At 42.4% G+C, this 18,439-nt stretch overlaps 1 protein-coding gene across 2 annotated transcripts in view; it reads left to right on the top strand.

Moving 5' to 3' along the window:
- The window catches only part of FARP2 (FERM, ARH/RhoGEF and pleckstrin domain protein 2), a 198,826-nt gene that overhangs the window by 117,483 nt on the left and 62,904 nt on the right, over positions 1-18,439 (top strand). For both annotated transcript variants that reach the window (XM_074964209.1, XM_074964208.1), the window contains exons 10-13: positions 10,778-10,941; positions 11,157-11,225; positions 12,278-12,335; positions 12,956-13,211. In XM_074964209.1, coding sequence (XP_074820310.1) covers positions 10,778-10,941; positions 11,157-11,225; positions 12,278-12,335; positions 12,956-13,211 — 547 coding nt within the window. The remainder of the gene's footprint in view (positions 1-10,777; positions 10,942-11,156; positions 11,226-12,277; positions 12,336-12,955; positions 13,212-18,439) is intronic.

Here is an 18,439-nt window from a genome sequence, read left to right as displayed (position 1 = left end):
TTGGGTGTTATAATTTTAACCTGGTGGGACTCCCTCCACAAGTTTAAAGACTCCTTGCCCCACGAGGTGGCCCAAGAGTTTGGGGCCCTTGTTGAGGAGTTACAGCAGTGGCTGAGTGCTCCCTCCAGATTGCCTGGGATGCGGATGATTCGGCAGCCGGGGTGGTCACCTTGGTGGTGGTCATGAGGCGCAGTTCCTGTCTTCAGACCGCCGGCTTTTTCCAGGAGTTGCAGTCCTCCATAAAAGATCTCCTGTTTGATGAAGTTGGGCTGTTTTCGGAACAGATGAACTCGAGGCTGCGTGGTCTGAAGGATGCTCGGGCCACCCTCCGCTCCCTGGGGCTGGATACGCCTCAGTCAGCGAGGAAGCAATTCTGGCTACCCCGCCGCCAAGGCCTTAGTAGCCTCAGCAGGGATCTGTGAGGAGAAGGGACACTGGGTTTAGTCGCTGCTGCCTTTCCTCCTCCCGTTCACCTGTGCAACCTGGCCCAGCGAAACACCATGGCGGCCAGAAACGGTCATATTGAGGGTTCACTCGAGAGCGATGCCCCAGTCACCTCCTGGCACCCGCCCTATCTTTTCTTCAGCCATCTCCGTCCCTACTGTTTGGCCTGGTTGAGAGTCACCTTGGACCGTTGGGTGCTAGAAATTGTGTCGCTGGGCTACATCCTTCAGTTTTCGGCTATCCCCTCTTCCCCGTCCCTCTTCAGGGACCCTTCTCAAGAGCAATTCCTCATTCAGGAGGTGGACAACCTCCTACAACTGGGGGGTGGTGGAGGAGGTCCCTCAGGAAATGAGGGGGAAAGGTTTCTGCTCTCGTTATTTCCTGATCCCAAAAGTAAACAAGGGCCTACGACCCATTCTGGACCTGTGACGGCTCAACAAGTATCTCACGAATTTGAAGTTTTGCATGGTATCCTTGGACTCCCTCATCCCCTCCCTGGATCTGGGAGACTGGTCTCTCTACTTGAAAGATACTTATTTCCATATCTCTATCTTCCAAGGACAGAGACAATTCCCTCATTTTATGGTGGACCAGCACCATTTCCAGTTCATGGTGCTTCCCTTTGGCCTCTCCTCGGCCTTGCGGGTCTTTACAAAACGTATGGCCCCAGTAGCTGCTTACCTGAGGCATCGGAGGGTCCAGGTCTGTCCTTATCTCAACAATTGGCTCATCAAGGGCAGATTGCAGGATTAAGTGCAGAGCAGCCTCGATCTGGTGTGGCACCTGGGCCTGTTAGTGAACAAAAAGAAATGGACCCTTGTACCGGTGCAATGGGTAGAGTTCATTGGGGCAGTCCTTGATTCACACAGGCCAGGGCATTCCTTCCAGAGGCCCGTTTCTGAGCCATGTCAGACATAATCTCCCATGTGAGGGGCACCTGCTCACCACCGCCTGCACTTGCCTAAGATTGCTATGCCACATGGCTGCCTGTACTCACATGGGTACATCATGCCCAGCTTCACTTCCGGCTGCTGCAGGCGTGGTTGACGTCGGTCTACATCCTCAGCAGGCATGACCTGGACCTGGTAGTCAAGATGCTCGACCACATCCGGTCATCACTGATGTGGTGGTTGGACTCCAAATTGGTGTTGCAGGGAGTCCCCTTCATGGCCCCACCCCAGTCGCTAACTCTGATGTCTGATGCCTTGGACCTGGGCTGGGGAGCCAACTTGGGTGAGCTCAGTACACCAGGCCATTGGTCAGAAGTCAGTGCTTCCTCCACATAAATGTCAGGAGCTCAGGGCAATCTTTTCGGTCCCAGTTACAAGACCCGCCAGTCTTTTCGGTCCCAGTTACAAGACAAAGTGGTTCAAGTCCTGCTGGACAATATCGCCCCAATGTTTTATATCAACAAGCAAGGCAGAGCCAGGTTGTCAGCCCTCTGCCAGGAAGTCTTCTGGCTCTGGGACTTTTGTGTGCAGCATGCCATTCATCTTGTGGCAGCACACCTCCCAGGAACCAGAAAAGTATCGGCAGATCACCTTAGCAGAACCTTCTCCTCTCGCTACAAGTGGTCACTCCAGCCTGATGTGATCTACTAGAACTTCTGAAAGTGGGGGTCTCCCTCAGTGGATTTGTTCACAACGTGTCAGAACAGGAAGCGTCTGTTACAGGTTCTGCTCGTTTCGGGGGCTCGACGGGCTCCTTGCCAGACGCCTTCTTACTTCCATGGTTGAGGGCCTCTGATGTACGCTTTCCTGCTGGTGCTGTTGTTTCACAGAGTCCTCATTAAGATCAAGCAGAACAAGGCCAAGGTTATCCTGATAGCCCTGGCTTGGCCTCGCCAGCACCGGTTCAGCTGATGGACCTGCCTGTGACAACCCCGATGCAGTTGCCAGATCTTCTGTTGCAGAATCACAGCCGGCTCCTGCACCCGAATCTGGCAGTGCTGCACTTCACAGCTTGGTTGCTCCGTGGTTAACTACTGAAGAGCAGGAGTGCTCGGCCCAAGTCCAGCAGGTCCTACTGGGTAGTAGAAAGCCCTCCACTAGAGTGATCTGTCTTGCCAAATGGAAACGATTCATGTGCTGGGCCTTGGCCCAAGAGGTTAGGCCTGAGCAGCCCTTGCTGCAGTTAATCCTGGACTACCTTATGTACCTGAAGCTCCAGGGTTTGTTCCTTTCATCAGTTAAGGTCCACTTGGCCGCTATATCAGCCTTTCACCCTCCATTCCAGGGCAGGTCTGTCTTCACTCATAACCTGACGGTCTGGTTCTTAAAAGGTCTGGAGTGGCTCTACCGCCAAGTCTGGGACCCAGTCCCTCCATGAGACCTGAATCTGGTGCTCGCATGGCTCATGAAAGCCCCCTTTGACCCCTTTGCACCCTGTTCCCTTCTTGTAACCATGCTTTAGTGGGTCACAACTGAGGATGCCAAATTCAGGACGAACTGCTGAGAAATAGGGCAAACACAACCCAAAACTGGTGGTTATTCTTTTATAAGCTATACCAAACCAGCCAGAAAAGTAAACTCCTGTTTCACCACACTGGCTAACAAAAAAACATAAAGGCAGTTTCCTCAGGTATTCCAGTTCTTATATCACTACTAAAAACACTGGATTCAGAGATGAATGGTTCTTTATAACCAGTCTCATCAAATAATAGGTTCTTCTGATCCCAAAGGACCAGCCACACACCCAGGTCAATATATAACTTAGATCTTACCAAAAAATCACGCTGTGTAGGTGGTCCATTGTCAACCAAGTGTTTCTTGATGAGCCACTTAATTTGAATAGGCCCTCCAAGATGTGCAGGGCGTTATCTTGTGGGCGTTTCCCCAGGAGCAAACATTTGAAATCCAAGTATAGAGCCAATACTTATAAATTCACATACAAAAATGATAGATGCATACAGATTGCATAACCATAACCAGCAAATCATAACCTTTTCATAGACACCTCACTCGACCCTGTATCCCTTTAGATCCTTGTGTGAGCAATGCACTATAGTGATAGTATTAAAATACTTACATTCTATTTTATATTTAATTACATTTCCTGTATAAACTTGTCTCTGATGCTTAGATAAAAAGCTGTTCTTCTTTGAGTAGATGCAACTGTGTATTCTCCCCGCCTTAAATCATGACTGTTTGATGTTCTGGACTTTCAGGATACTTATTTCCACGTAGCGATCCTCCCGAGCCACAGGAAGTTCCTCAGATTTATTGCGGCTGGCTGGCACTAACAGTACATTGTGCAACTTTTTGGCCAGTCTTCCACTCCACAGATTTATATCAAGTGCATGACTGTGGTAGCAGTGTACCTCAGGAACAGGGGAATTCATATCTTTCCATATTTAGATGGTGGGTTATTGAAGGGCAAATCCAGAGAGGGAGTCCTCTGTCACATTCATGTCACACTATACCTACTCAGTCATCTAGGTCTCATCCTAAACAGTGGAAAGTCAACACTGATTCCAACTCAAACAATCAAGTTTACTAGGGTCCTGATAGACTCTTGTCTTGTCCTGATAGACTCTTGTCTTGATAGTCTCATGTTTGAGACTCTTTCTGCCAACCAAGTGATTACAAGCAATTTGCCACCCATGTCTGGCGCTTCAGTCTCAACCCTCACCCCCAGCCTGAGTATGCTTGAGATTGCTAGGCCATATGGCTTCATGCACACAGGTAGTCCAACATTCCAGATTGTGCCTATGTCCTCTTCAGATGTGGCTGAGGTCAGTCAATCAACCGAGTTATCATCCCTTGGACAGACTGGTCTGACTTCCTCTGCCAGTACTGGACTCCTTATGATAGTGGACAGTTCAAGACAATGTGTGCCAGGGTGTTCCCTTCGCTTGGTCCCCACCAACTGGGACTTTTGTCACTGATGCCTGCTTAATAGGAGCACATCTGGGGTTGCTGAAAGTTCAAAGCCTGTGGTCAGAACAGGAAACTTCTGTGCATATAAATGTTCTGGAACTTTGTGGCATCTACAATGTCTGTCAGGCCCTTTGAGATCACATCAGGGACTTGGCAGTGCACATCCTTACCGACTATACCACCGTGATATATTATGTGAACAGGCAGGAGGGACCTGGCAATCTTCAGGGTGCTGTGACAGTAGGCGATCAGGCTCTGACAGTTTTGCATTGGGGAAAACGTTACCCTCCTGGCTGATTCTCTTACCTGGGATCCAGAATCACCTGGTGGATCACCTCAGGAGAAATTTCTCTTTGAATCATAAATAGTCCGTGAAGCCCAGCATCCTGCAGTCCATTTTTTAAAGTTTGGGCATCCCACCAATCAAACTGCTTGCCATTAGAGATGACAAGAAATGTCAAATCTTTTAATCCCAGGGGTGGGGTCTCAGTCTGGGCTCCTTCCCTGATGCTTTTCACCTGAGCTGGGAATTGGCACTGTTGTACGCTTTTCTTCCAATTCTGATCATTGTGCAGGTCATTCTCAAGCTGAAGTTGGACCATGCCAAGCTTATTCTCATTGCTTCAGCATGGCTGAGGCAATGTTGTTGGTTCTCTGACCTCTTCATATTAATGATTTGCCTTCTTGTATCTGTTCCTTTTCATTCCGACCTCCTGACTTAGCATCATGGTTGGGTTTTGCATTCAGCACTCAGCTTCCTGCATCTCACAGCATGGATACTGCATGGTTAGATGAGGAGGAGGAATTATGTTTGGAGATGGTGTTGGCAAGTCTTGCTCAATAGTAGGGAGCCCTCCACCAAAGTGATCTGTTTGTCACAATGGAATCAGTTCTGGATTTGGTCATTAGCCTGTGGAGTTGTCTGAAGTTGTCTTGTATCCATAGCATTTTGGAGTACCTGTTACACCTTCAGTCTTCTGGTCTTGCACTTAGTTCATTGAAAGTCCACCTGGCGATGACTTAGGGTCTCATCTGTCCATCCACGGAAAAGTCGATGGTTTCAAACCCCATGGCAGTGAGGTTCTTGAAAGGAGTCACTTGTCTCTACCTGTTGGTTAAAGAGCCAATTTCTTTGTGAGACCTTAATACTGTCTTAGCTACTCCTTTGGGGCCTCCATTCGAGCCTCTAGTAACTTCTTCTTTCTCCCTTCTGTGTCAGAAAACTGCTTTCCATGTGTTGATAACATCCACCATGGGTGAGTTGTAGGCTTTGATGGTGGATACCCATTACACTCAATTTTCTAAAGATAGGGTATGGCCGCAGCGTTACTTTATGTGTTTATCCAGAGTTGTTTCCCAGTTTCACCTGAACCAAGCTGTATATTTACCAGTGTTCTTCCCTAAGCAGCATTCACCCCCAGAGGAACATCATCGTCACACACTGGACATCAGCCAATGTTTAGCTTTTTCTCAATAGGAGAAAATAGGACTGAGTCTCAGTAGGACCAAACGTTTCTGCTCCTTATCTTGTTTGTTTATTTCATATGCAGACCAAATTAAGCATTAAGCAGTCTGTTCAGAGATGATCTCCAGGTGGAGAACTTCCTGTATATGCTGCCTCAAAGGGTACATACTCATTCCACAACAGGCTAGGCAACATTGATGGCATTTCTAAGTGACATTCCTATATTGGACGTTTGCAGGGCTGCCACTTGGTCATCTGTGCATACTGTCATAAACCACTATGCCATTACTGCTGCATCCAGATCAGTTGCAAACTTTCGGAAGGCAATCCTGTAGTCCTTGTTTAAATAGACTGCAACCTCTCTCCTCCTATGAGTACTACTTGCAAGTCACCTAAGTAGAAAACATGGCTGCATCTACTCAAAGAAGAAAAAATTGTTACCTACTTGTAACTTTTTTGAGATGTGATGCAGACGTGTATTCCACAACTCACCCTCCACCCCATTACGTCAGAGTCTGTACTTCTGACTTTTGGTACAAAGCCACTGAGGGAGTTCAGGGTGGTGCTGCCCTTGGTGTGGGGCTTGGGCTGCAGGGCATGAGCGCCTCTCCTACAGGTACTTCTAGGCAAAGTTCTCTGGCTCCAGTGTGCTGAGCGCACGCTGCCTAAATTGAATACACATCTGCATTGCATCTTGAAAAACAACAATTACAGATAGAAAAGGAGTACTTGTGGCACCTTAGAGACTAACACATTTATTTGAGCATAAGCTTTCGTGAGCTACAGCTTACTTCATTGGATGCGTGTAGTGGAAAATACAGTGAGGAGATTTTATATACACAGAGAACATGAAACAATGGGTGTTACTGTACACACTGTAACAAGAGTGATCAGGTAAGGTGAGCTATTACTAGCAGGAGAGTGGGGGTGGGGGAGAAACCTTTTGTAGTGGTGATCAAGGTGGGCCATTTCCAGCAGTTGACAAGAACATGTGAGGAACAGTGGGGAAATAGTTTTACTTTGTGTAATGACACATCCACTCCCTGTCTTTATTCAAGCCTAAGTTAATTGTATCCAGTTTTCAAATTAATTCCAATTCAGCAGTCTCTCGTTGGAGTCTGTTTTTGAAGTTTTTTTGTTGAAGAATTGCCACTTTTAGGTCTGTAGTCGAGTGACCAAAGAGATTAAAGTGTTCTCCGACTGGTTTTTGAATGTAATAATTCTTGACTTCTGACTTGTGTCCATTTATTCTTTTACATAGTGATTAGGCCCTATGATCACATCAGCCACACTATCAGAGGCTCGTTCACCTGCACATCTACCAAAGTGATATATGCCATCATGTGCCAGCAGTGCCCCTCTGCCATGTACATTGGCCAAACTGGATAGTCCCATTGTTTCATGTTCTCTGTGTATATAAAATCTCCCCACTGTATTTTCCACTACATGCATCCAATGAAGTGAGCTGTAGCTCACGAAAGCTTATGCTCAAATAAATTTGTTAGTCTCTAAGGTGCCGCAAGTACTCCTTTTCTTTTTGCAGTTACAGACTAACATGGCTGCTACTCTGAAACCCGTTACAGATAGGTAACCGTTTTATGTGGGGTCTCAATTCAGATAAAAATAAAGTGATCCTGAAAGACCTAGGGAAACAAATAGAAGATATGGCAGAGGCGATATCATTAGCACTTTCAATTGAGGAAGTTTGTCTGCCTTATGTGACTCAGGTTCACAACATAAGATGCTTATTAGATTTTCATCTGTTTCTGAATGTCCATATAGCAGTAGTGGCCAAGAGTGCTTTTTTGGTTTCTGTGCTTGGCCATGAGATTGTGACACTTTCCTTTTGACAGGTTTCAGAGTAGCAGCCATGTTAGTCTGTATCTGCAAAAAGAACAAGAGTACTTGTGGCACCTTAGAGACTAACACATTTATTAGAGCATAAGCTTTCGTGGGCTACAGCCCACTTCATCGGATGCATAGAATGGAACACACACACACACACACACACACACACACACACACTCTCTCTCTCTCTCTCTCTCTCTCTCTCTCTCTCTCTCTCTCTCTCTCTCTAAGGTACCATACAAACTGTGAAAGGCTAATTAGTTAAGATGAGTTATTATCAGCAGGAGAAAAAAACTTTTGTAGTGATAATCAAGATGGCCCATTTAGACAGTTGACAAGAAGGTGTGAGGATACTTAATTTAAGGAAATAATTTCAATATGTGTAATGACCCAGCCACTCCCAGTCTCTATTCAAGCCAAGTTAATGGTATCTAGTTTGCATATTAATTCAAGCTCAGCAGTTTCTCGTTGGTGTCTGTTTTTGAAGTTTTTCTGATGCAAAATTGCCACCTTTAAATCTTTTACTGAGTGGCCAGAGAGGTTGAAGTGTTCTCCTACCGGTTTTTGAATGTTATGATTTCTGATGTCAGATTTGTGTCCATTTATTCTTTTGTGTAGAGACTGTCCGGTTTGGCCAATGTACATGGCAGAGGGGCATTGCTGGCACATGATGGCATATATCACATTGGTAGATGTGCAGGTGAATGAGCCCCTGATGGCATGGCTAATGGGATTAGGTCCTATGACGGTGTCACATGAATAAATAGACAGAGTTAGCATCGGGCTTTGTTGCAAGGATAGGTTTCTGGATTAGTGTTTTTGTTGTGTGGTGTGTGGTTGCTGGTGAGTATTTGCTTCAGGTTGGGGGGCTGTCTGTAAGCGAGGACTGGTCTGTCTCCCAAGATCTGTGAGAGTGAGGGATCATTTTTCAGGATAGGTTGTAAATCTTTGATGATGCACTGGAGAGGTTTTAGTTGTGGGCTAAAGGTGACAGCTAGTGGTGTTCTGTTATTTTCTTTGTTGGGCCTGTCCTGTTGTAGGTGACTTCTGGATACTCTTCTGGCTCTATCATTCTGTTTTTTCACTTCATCAGGTGGGTATTATAGTTGTAAGAACGCTTGATAGAGATCTTGTAGGTGTTTGTCTCTGTCTGAGGGATTGGAGCAAATGCGGTTGTATCTTAGAGCTTGTGTGTAGACAATGGGTCGTGTGGTGTGTCCTGGATGGAAGCTGGAGGCATGTAGGTAAGTATAGCGGTCAGTAGGTTTCTGGTACAGGGTGGTGTTTATGTGACCATCGCTTATTAGCACAGTAGTGTCCAGGAAATGGACCGCTTGTGTGGATTGGTCTATTAATATGCAAACTAGATACCATTAAGTTGGGTTTGAATAGAGACTGGGAGTGGCTGGGTCATTACACATATTGAATTTATTTCCTTAAATTAAGTATCCTTACACCTTCTTGTCAACTGTCTAAATGGGCCATCTTGATTATCACTACAAAAGTTTTTTTTTCTCCTGCTGATAATAGCTCATCTTAACTAATTAGACTCTCACAGTTTGTATGGTAACTTCCAACTTATCTGTGTGTGTGTGTGTATATCTATCTATCTATCTATCTATCTATCTTACTATATGTTCCATTCTATGCAGCCGATGAAGTGGGCTGTAGCCCATGAAAGATTATGCTCTAATAAATTTGTTAGTCTCTAAGGTGCCACAAGTACTCCTGTTCTTTTTTCTTTTGAATGCAGATGAATTCATGATTAAGGCTACTATTTAGTCACGGATATTTTTAGTAAAAGTCATGGACAGGTCCCGGGCAATAAACAAAATGTCACAGCCAGTGACCTGTCCATGACTTTTACTAAAAATACCCCTAACTAAATCTTAGGTGCTGGGGAAGAGGGGCGCTCCAACGGACACTGCTGCTCCTAGGGTGGGGGGAACCCGGGGCCTGCTGCTGCTGCTGGGCAGGGGGGCAGCCCATGGCCCCGCTGCTGCTGAGGGGGGCGGCCTGGGCCCCCGCCGCTGCTGGAGGCGAGGCTGCTCAGGCTGCCCTGGGGTCAGCTGCATCAGCCACTGCAGCTGCAGAGGTCATGGTGGTCCCGGAAAGTCACGGAATCTGTGACTTCTGTGACCTCCATGAAAGGTTCGCAGCTTTACTCGTGATTATTCATGCCTTTGTCACTTCAAGACTGGATTACTATAATATGCTGTACATGGGACTATATTTTAAGATTACTTAGAAACTTCACTTGGTGCGGAATGCCTGCTTGCTAAGTAGTGCTTATCAGAGAGAGTTCATCATACCTGTGCCATCCAATCTGCAGCAGCTTCTGGCTTGTTTCCAGGTGTAATTGATGGTGGTGGTTTTAATGTACATTATCCCTATATAGTTGGCGGCTGTGGGTACCTCTGAAGCCACTTAACTCCTCATGTGATACTATGCCAATTGAGATAAGTTAAGACTCTTAAAAGTATGACCCCCCCAGTGTTCAATGGAAGGGGGCTGGTAGGAAGAGTTTTTTCAGTGAGATATCCTCTACTTTGGATTTGCTTTCCCACAAATTTGCATCATCAGTTACAAAAACCTAGACATCTGTTTTTATCTTTGGTGGATTTTTTTAGGTGCAGCCAAGTCTATTAGTAGTTCTTGAGTTCAAACAGTTAAATGAAAGAAGAAATCTAACAAACCCCAGGAAGTAAGATAAGCATTAGCACTTTTAAGAAAACATTTTAAAATAAGCCTTGTGATTAAATATCTTCATTATTTCTTTCAGACACATTACTAATTTAACAATCCACTTTTACTAATATGATCTATATTTAACATAATTTTAAAGGTTTTATCAAGTTTATTTTAAAGCACTTTTGCATTTTTCTAAAGCATGAATAAAAACATTTTAGGATGTTTCAGATTGCACATTTTAAAACTACATTCAAAACTTTACCAAATGCCCCAAGGGCTTAGTAAAATAAAGATTTTTATATGTGACATGGCTCAGACCACATGGAAACAAAAATATTGCAGCCCATTGCAATTCAGTATCTGTGCCATCTGTGGTGGAGTGTACATGCTATTTTCTTGCCTTTCTTCAGTGTTCTTGTGTGTGTTACTTGAGTGTCTGTTTTGCTCCTAGGGTCCATATCAGGATACGCTGGAGTTTCTGTTTGGCAGTAGGGATGAGTGTAAAAACTTCTGGAAAATCTGTGTGGAATATCACACTTTCTTCAGGTTGTTTGATCAACCAAAACCAAAGGCTAAAGCAGTCTTCTTCAGCAGAGGGTCTTCATTCAGATACAGGTATGACGTAGCATAACTCAGCATATTTATAGCACAACCTTTTATAGCTAGGAAATTAAATCATGATGAAAAAGTGCTTTAAAGTAATTCACTGAAGTTAAAAGTTTCAGAATCTGTTCCTGATGCATAACCATTCTTTGTTCCAAACCTGGACATTTTTATCTACTCCTTCTGTGATGATTTTTATAATATTTGTACTTTGCATGGGTTCACAGTGGACGAACACAGAAACAGCTGGTGGATTATGTTAAAGACAGTGGGATGAAGAAAACTCCCTATGAAAGGTAAAACCCATGATTTTTAAAAGGTGACATGAATTTGAGACTCTTGGAGCCCCTAGGTTGATATCCTAAATCTCACTTTTAATGAAATTGCTGCTTTGAGACATTTCTTTTTTTAATTATACAATTCTAAGGAACAGAGGCACAGAGAGGCTAAGTGACTTGCCCAAAGTCACACAGGAAGTCTGTGGCAGAGCAGGGACTTGAAATTGTATTCTGCCTTTGATTTATTTTTTGAATCTCTCTCTCTCTCTCAAGTGTGCACACACACTCTAACTACTAGTAGGAAATGTTTCAAGGAGATGTTATCCTTCCTTTCAGTCCATGTGGTTTTCTTGGGGGTGTATGGTTTACATGAAATGCAGTTAGAAAATGCATTCCAAAGGCAGTCTTCACAAAATAAGAAAAGGTCTACGGGACATTAATCTGGGTGATAAAACCGTGGAAAATTCCATAAAAAATGTATATTGACTATTTGGACTTCTGATCAGCTTCCTGTCTTGAGCAGGGATTTTCTAAAACTGTTACATGGTCTCAAATCACCAGCTTGTATAATTTATAAAAAGGGCTTTTTTTTTTTCCCATGGAAAATGGGTACTATTACGTACCATATATTGTATACAGTTAACTGACAATGTACTTAGCATAAGTGTTGCACATGAATTGACTTGCTCTCTGTTTTGACACCATATTAATTTATGGATATTTGTGTGCTTTGATGAGAAGAGAAATTTTTTAAAAAAAGAACAGACATCTTTATGCTGCCTCATTCTTCTGTTCTCTCATGCCCTTGCAGTTGCCTTTGCGTTCTCCTTTGAAGACATGAATGGTCTGAATCTAGTGTCTCTGTTTTCTGTAATTGTCTTGCTTCTGTGTTTTGTAGTAATTCACAAATATTTCATGTCTTTGCTGTACCTTCATTTACTCATCGCTGAATGGGGGATATAACATCTTTTTACTCTTTTGTGTGGTTGGGTAGAATGAGTGAAGTTGAGTAGGGGAGAAGAAAGGCTGGTTGATTTTTTTAGTTCCTTACAGCATACTCTGTCTTTCAGGAGGCACAGCAAAGCTAGAGTGTTTGCTCACAGTTCGAACACAGATGTGCCAAAACAGGTTAGTCCTGCACCACTCTAAATATTATGGTCAGTAAGACTGACAGCCAGGTTTCCAATTTGGCAGTATAGGGAAAGTTGATTACGTTGTCTTGTTGATCCAGAATCACTTTCACTGTTTAATCTTCATGCCTGTGCATAATTTTTTTCCTGTGGTACTAATTTTAGTGGGTACTTCAGATAGGTTGAATTGACTCACATGGCTCATCTTTCACACTTCACATAATTGAAAAGTAATTTTCATACTTATTCCTTGAGATACTCAGTCCTGTTCATGTGTCTCAGATCAAATGTCTCTGTCATAGAAGCATGTGTTGAAGCAAGCACTTCAGGATTTGGCCCTAAATGTTTTGTGAATTCCCTCCAATCCCATGTGGGTATTTTCTTGTTTGCTCTGTTAGCAGAGGGTTTAAAAATTATGGGAGTAATTTGATAACTGATCATCAGAAGTTGTAAAAGGTGAGTTTTTATCTTTCTGGAGATTTTGGTCTTTTTCTCTATATGAGCTGTATTTGTAGAAAATCTAGTACACACTCTTACTGAGTCAGATATCAGAGGTAGTATTTTTTCTGTGTATGATAAAAACACTTTTTTACCTATTCTATTTTTTTTCCACTTCAGAGTGTCTCATTTACCGAGGGCTTAGGTGCTCCTGAGTCCCATGCCTCAGTATCTGCCTCCTTCCATTCAGTTTATACATCATTCACTACCACTACTGACCTGCCCATCTGTACAGAGACGAATCGTTCCTTCTTGGACCCCAGAGCACCGTACACGAGGAGCCCAACAACAGAAAAGAGTATTGCAACACCATCTGAAGAAACTGGGAAGAAAGCAACACAGCAGCCTGGATCTCCCATACTCCAATCATTCCAAGGTGTTGGGTTTTGTAATGTTGTAGGAAACTGCAGCCTCACTTGTCCTGGTGTTGAGAATAGTTGCGGTTTAAATCTAGAAATAGAGAAGGGTAACAAGGAGAGCAGGGTTATCTGTAAAAATGACAATGATGAGGATGACTGTACCACAGGTGTTTTTATTGCTGATAAAAAGCATCAGTATTGTGGTAGGGGTGACCCTCTTTTCACATTGACAAATTCCCAGCTGCAGGTTTCAGAAGAATTTATTGATGATGACCCAACAGAAATCTCCTTTTTTGCTGGGGGATCTGAGGCATTTTCATATGTGTACAGTGGCTTAGACCTAATAGGGTCTGATTTATCTAGGCATGCATCAGATTCAACTAAACTAACTAAGGATGTTCTTCAGCAAAATATGGTGTCTTCTCAGTCAAGCCCTGACAGATACTCCACAGAAGCAGTAGATATGAACATGGAAGATGAATTTGAATTTGAAGAAGGGAGTGATTTCAATGGCAATGAGAGACCATCAGATACATCGGAATTGTTTGAGGTTAAAGCACAAGCAAGCAGAATGCAAAGCCTTTTGAGTCCTTCTGAAACCAGTTCACTCATAAACAACCGTTCTGAAAGCAGTTCCCTCAATAATTTGCCACTGAATGGTACATCATCCTTTCACACATATAGCTCTGCTAATCATTCTGAAGCTAGTTCTATGGTGAACTTCCCAGCCTACTCGGTTCGCTCTGAATCCAGCTCAGCCTTTCAATTCACTGACATCATTGACCAGTTGGAGCAGCTGAGCTATCCACTTACGACTACAGAAGACTCTACCAGTACAGATACAGATTCCTGGGATTCGGAAGGTGCAGCTCCAATGGATATAAGCCACTTCTTCAGCAATCCCTTTGTTCAAGCAACTGGTGAGAACTTCACTTTTGATTTTCAAAATAATTTAAAGAATCTTGCCCAAGAAGACCAAACAGGAAAAACGCACATCAATAATTGATTGGTAGTTTGATGTTTGAGGTATCCACCTATGCTGTTTGGAACTAGGTTTCAATTCAGAGGTATAATTTAAATAATTTTTGAGGTGGAAAACTTTTATTTCAGTGGCTGGATTTTAATTTGCATAATATAGTTGATTTCTGTTTCTCTCCTCCTCTTTATTTTCCCTTGAAGTATCCCAGCTTTGTTATTGAAATATGCGTATCCACAAAGTCTATAACCAGCTGTGATTTATGCAAAATGCTAAAATTAAGAAACTTCCAAAAGGATTAGTATTGTCAGTTGGGCCAACCAGAATTAAGAAAAATTATAGTCCTATTGTAGCTTACTTTCACGGAAACATGTTTATGTCATGTCAGATTTAGTCTGGTGTGCACTTTCTCTGACATCAGCATGAGATGCTGCCACTTGTATGTCAGTTGTTAACAGGCCAGATCCAATACATAGGTTGTGGTCCTGCAATGCAGTAAGACTCTGTGCTGTTTCTTGAGACAAAGGTGGACAATCTGTGAATCAACCATGAAGATAATTCTTAAAATGTCAAGTTTATGCAACAAAAATGTGGCATACACCTCAAAGAATCAAACTCTTAGATGGCAATTTAGAAGAGGAGCATGTGTACAGGAGCAATTGCGTGCTGGGCGTCATCTGATCTACCCCTGAAGAGGATTGTTGAACTTAAAGGCACATTGTGATCAACAACAGTCCAGCAATGAACAAGTTCCTTGCTGTTTTTCAGCTGTTTGGAGGGAGACACATAGATTATAAAGGCACTTAACTCCTTATTGAACTTTCTCATCTTCTTTGTCTTAATTTAATCAATTACACTGCAGAAAAATGGCTGCAACTTAATGTAATTAAAACTTGCTTGGTCTGGGAGAAATGTTAAAAGATAAAACAGGCAATAGCTGTCTTTAATTTAAACTCTGCAGTGTATTCAGCAGAACGCTATTGAAATAAGATGGCTCCTTTCAGGGAAATAAAGAGTTGGTGTAAAGTTAAAAAAAAAAAAAAAAAGTGAATACCATCAGTCACTGTTTTAATCTTCACTGCTTTCATAGGCATTTTTAGACAGGTGACTTTATATGACATGATTCATAGTGAAAGTATAATTGAAAAGGTGTAAATATAGATTTCAGTGATTGTATCTATTGTACTTATTCATTAAATTAGTGATGGTGAAGGTTATCAAACTTACTTACTCTCAGTCCACCTAATAGATATTCTTGGTAGGGGCTGGAATTCTGAGATGCAAAATTTTGAGGGCCTTGTGCAAGAAACAAGTTTAAAATAAAAAATATCCCTGTAGCAGGTTTGGGGTCAAAAGCATCGCCTCTTGAGGCAATTTGGTTTATATTCCCTGTAGTCCAGATTCTGAACCCGCCTTTCTTAAATGGGATAACAGTGCAATATCACTTCATTGCATTCCCTCCAAAATAAACAGGGTGCATAAATTAGCATAATTAATTTATTCATATTATGTGCTTTCCATTAATGTTTATATGGTGTTTCCTGTGTAAGGGACTGACGTGTTGAAAAGGAACCTTCATACTTGGTAGGCCACTTAAAAATCTCTTAGGGAATCCTAATGAAACATTGCAAGGAAAGGTTTCAGAGTAACAGCCGTGTTAGTCTGTATTCGCAAAAAGAAAAGGAGTACTTGTGGCACCTTAGAGACTAACCAATTTATTTGAGCATAAGCTTTCGTGAGCTGTAGCTTATGCTCAAATAAATTGGTTAGTCTCTAAGGTGCCACAAGTATTGCAAGGAAAGTTCTTTCAATGTGCAATAAAACTTAATTGGGTGATTGTCCCTCATTCACTTATTCTTTTCTTGTTTGTAGTCTGTTCTAATTATTCCTTCTACAGACATGATCGTTCCTTAAAGCATTCAGTATGTGTACTCATTCCACTGATTGTGTTTGAGTGGAATCCCTACTGTTGCACTAGGAGGTGTCAGGAGTTTGCATTTGCTGACTGGCATTAGAAAATCAAAGCATACCTATACCACCATATGGTGAAATATTAGCTGTGCCATTTTTCAAGTGTTTGTGGCTGTTCTGTTTCTTTAAATTGCAGTTCTCTCTCTCTCTCTCTCTCTCTCTCCTCTATATGTTAATCATTTTGCCTCTTGTTGTTGAGCTGATTTCTATTTGTGGAAATGTCAGGAATGTGAAATATGGCATCAGTAAATAGGCAGCTGAAGGAGACAAACTTTTTGTTCTTTGGCTATCTCACCGAGCTGGTGCTGGTCATGCAATAATTAGTTTATTTTTTCATTGAAAAAGGCTTTAATTGGAGAACTCTCTTTTAGGGGATGGAGGGTGGGAGGCAAGTCTTTGGACAGTAATATAGGCAGGGACAATTTCTGATTCTTTTGAAAAACTCCAAGATATTAAAGGTTAAAAATTGCCTTTTGTCTATATGTAGGACTTTGTGTCACAAGGGCTTTCCTAAGGATTGACTGAGTCTGTATTTTAAAAAAAAAACCACAAAGTTCCTCTCCAAATTCTCAGAAGCACTTTGAAAAAGCTCTTTATATATGAAAGCTTACTAATATTTTTTTCTTGAGATGTAGTTAGTCTTTAAAAGGTAGGGGTAGAAAAGTTTAAAACTATCTGCACTTTGCAATCCTGTGTATCTTTTAATGGCATTTACAAACCCCAGGATTTTTTTAAAAAAACAAAAGATAATGCTGTAATTTAAACTCATGCTTCGTTCTTGAAAGATACCATAATGACTGGATTCCAGTTCTTGATTCTTTGGCTTCTAATATGAGACAGATAGGCAATTTTTGGGGGCAAAAAATATAAATCCATTAAAATAATACTTTTAGTGACGCATAACAGCAGGGAAGTCATTTTTTCTTCCACAGCATCTGACTCCATTTTTTTTCCGAAGACCGGGGTTGGGAATACTCTGATAAGGACATGCTGATCAAAACCACACAAGCAGAGCTAAAAGGCAGCATCCAGCTGCTAAAATAGCACAGTAGAGTGGGCAACAGGTATTTCTCCTTTTACATTCTCCTCCAGGAAGCTGGGATATGGGAGACAGAATGGGGAAACACTCTTCTAATGCTGACCTAAATACCATAAGGGGGCTAGGTAACCAAAACTTAAGTGTTGACTAGCAGAATGATGGAGGGACTTCAAACCCCTGTGCTATTGGTGGGGGGAGATGGAGATGTTTCTCTTACGGTTTTTATAATGCCACCCATAATTCTAGAATCTGAATGCCTCCATGTAAAATCAATTAGCAGTACAAAATCCCAAATGAATTTTATAATCTCTGGTTCTTTTCCCTTTTTAGAGTATACAAACTTGGCTTGGGGTAGGGTTGTGTGTTTGTCTATTTAATTTTAGTTAATCGTGAGAGGTTTTGTGTGTTGTTTTTGGGGGCAGGTAGAAGCGGGATGTTAGTCTTGTAGTGTCTTGTGACAGGCTTTGTCAAAGAAGAATGTTTTGTAGCATTTCCTACAGATGGTCAGACTTCAAATTCACTTAATCTTGCTGATCTATTGTCAGGGGAGAGACAGACTCTCAGAAACATCCTCATGGGTGGTGCGAAGATACAGTCCTCTTCTAGAGAGATTATTGGGTTCAGTGCCTTTCAGCAGTCTAGGTGTCAGTTCTAGCATAAACCAGCGTTGCTAGCTAGCTCTTTTCCCTGGCAGCAGTCACAGCATCCTGCCACACCTACTCCTCTCCCCATGGACGTGTCTCTGGTTGGACCAGCCCAGGAAGAAGGTGAGAAGGCAGGCTCTCAGTTCTCCACTTAGGCTGTTTTACCTTGCTAGTACAGTTTGTGATGTGGTGCAATGTGTATTTCAATACCTAAGCATAACATCCTAAATGTTAAACACGCTAGCAGACTTTCAGTTTTGTTTTCAGTTTTTCACAACTTCAGTACTATTAAATAATAGTTGTTGGGATTGAATATTTTTAATCTGAACATAAAAATGGTTGTTTAAAGAAAGTTAATAGTGTGCTACTCAATTTTAAAAGAAGGTGCTGGATACTTACATAGAGAACTATGGTTTTTGGAGAGAAAGGAGAACGTGAGTATGAAAATAAGTTATGGGCACCATGTTACAGATGGATTGGGGTGAGGGTGGGGGAAAGGAATTACATGGGAAACTTTAGAAGATGATCCTTGCGGAGTCTCCTATCCAAGTTCCCCTGAACAGGGAGGATTTTGAAAAATAATGGTGGGAGGCCTGGACACAAGACTCATTTGTT

Source organism: Natator depressus, chromosome 9 (genome assembly GCF_965152275.1).
Source record: "Natator depressus isolate rNatDep1 chromosome 9, rNatDep2.hap1, whole genome shotgun sequence".
In the NCBI taxonomy this organism is placed as follows: domain Eukaryota; kingdom Metazoa; phylum Chordata; order Testudines; family Cheloniidae; genus Natator; species Natator depressus.
The sequence above is the reverse complement of the archived record's forward strand: the minus strand, read 5'-3'. Positions and strand labels throughout refer to the sequence as shown.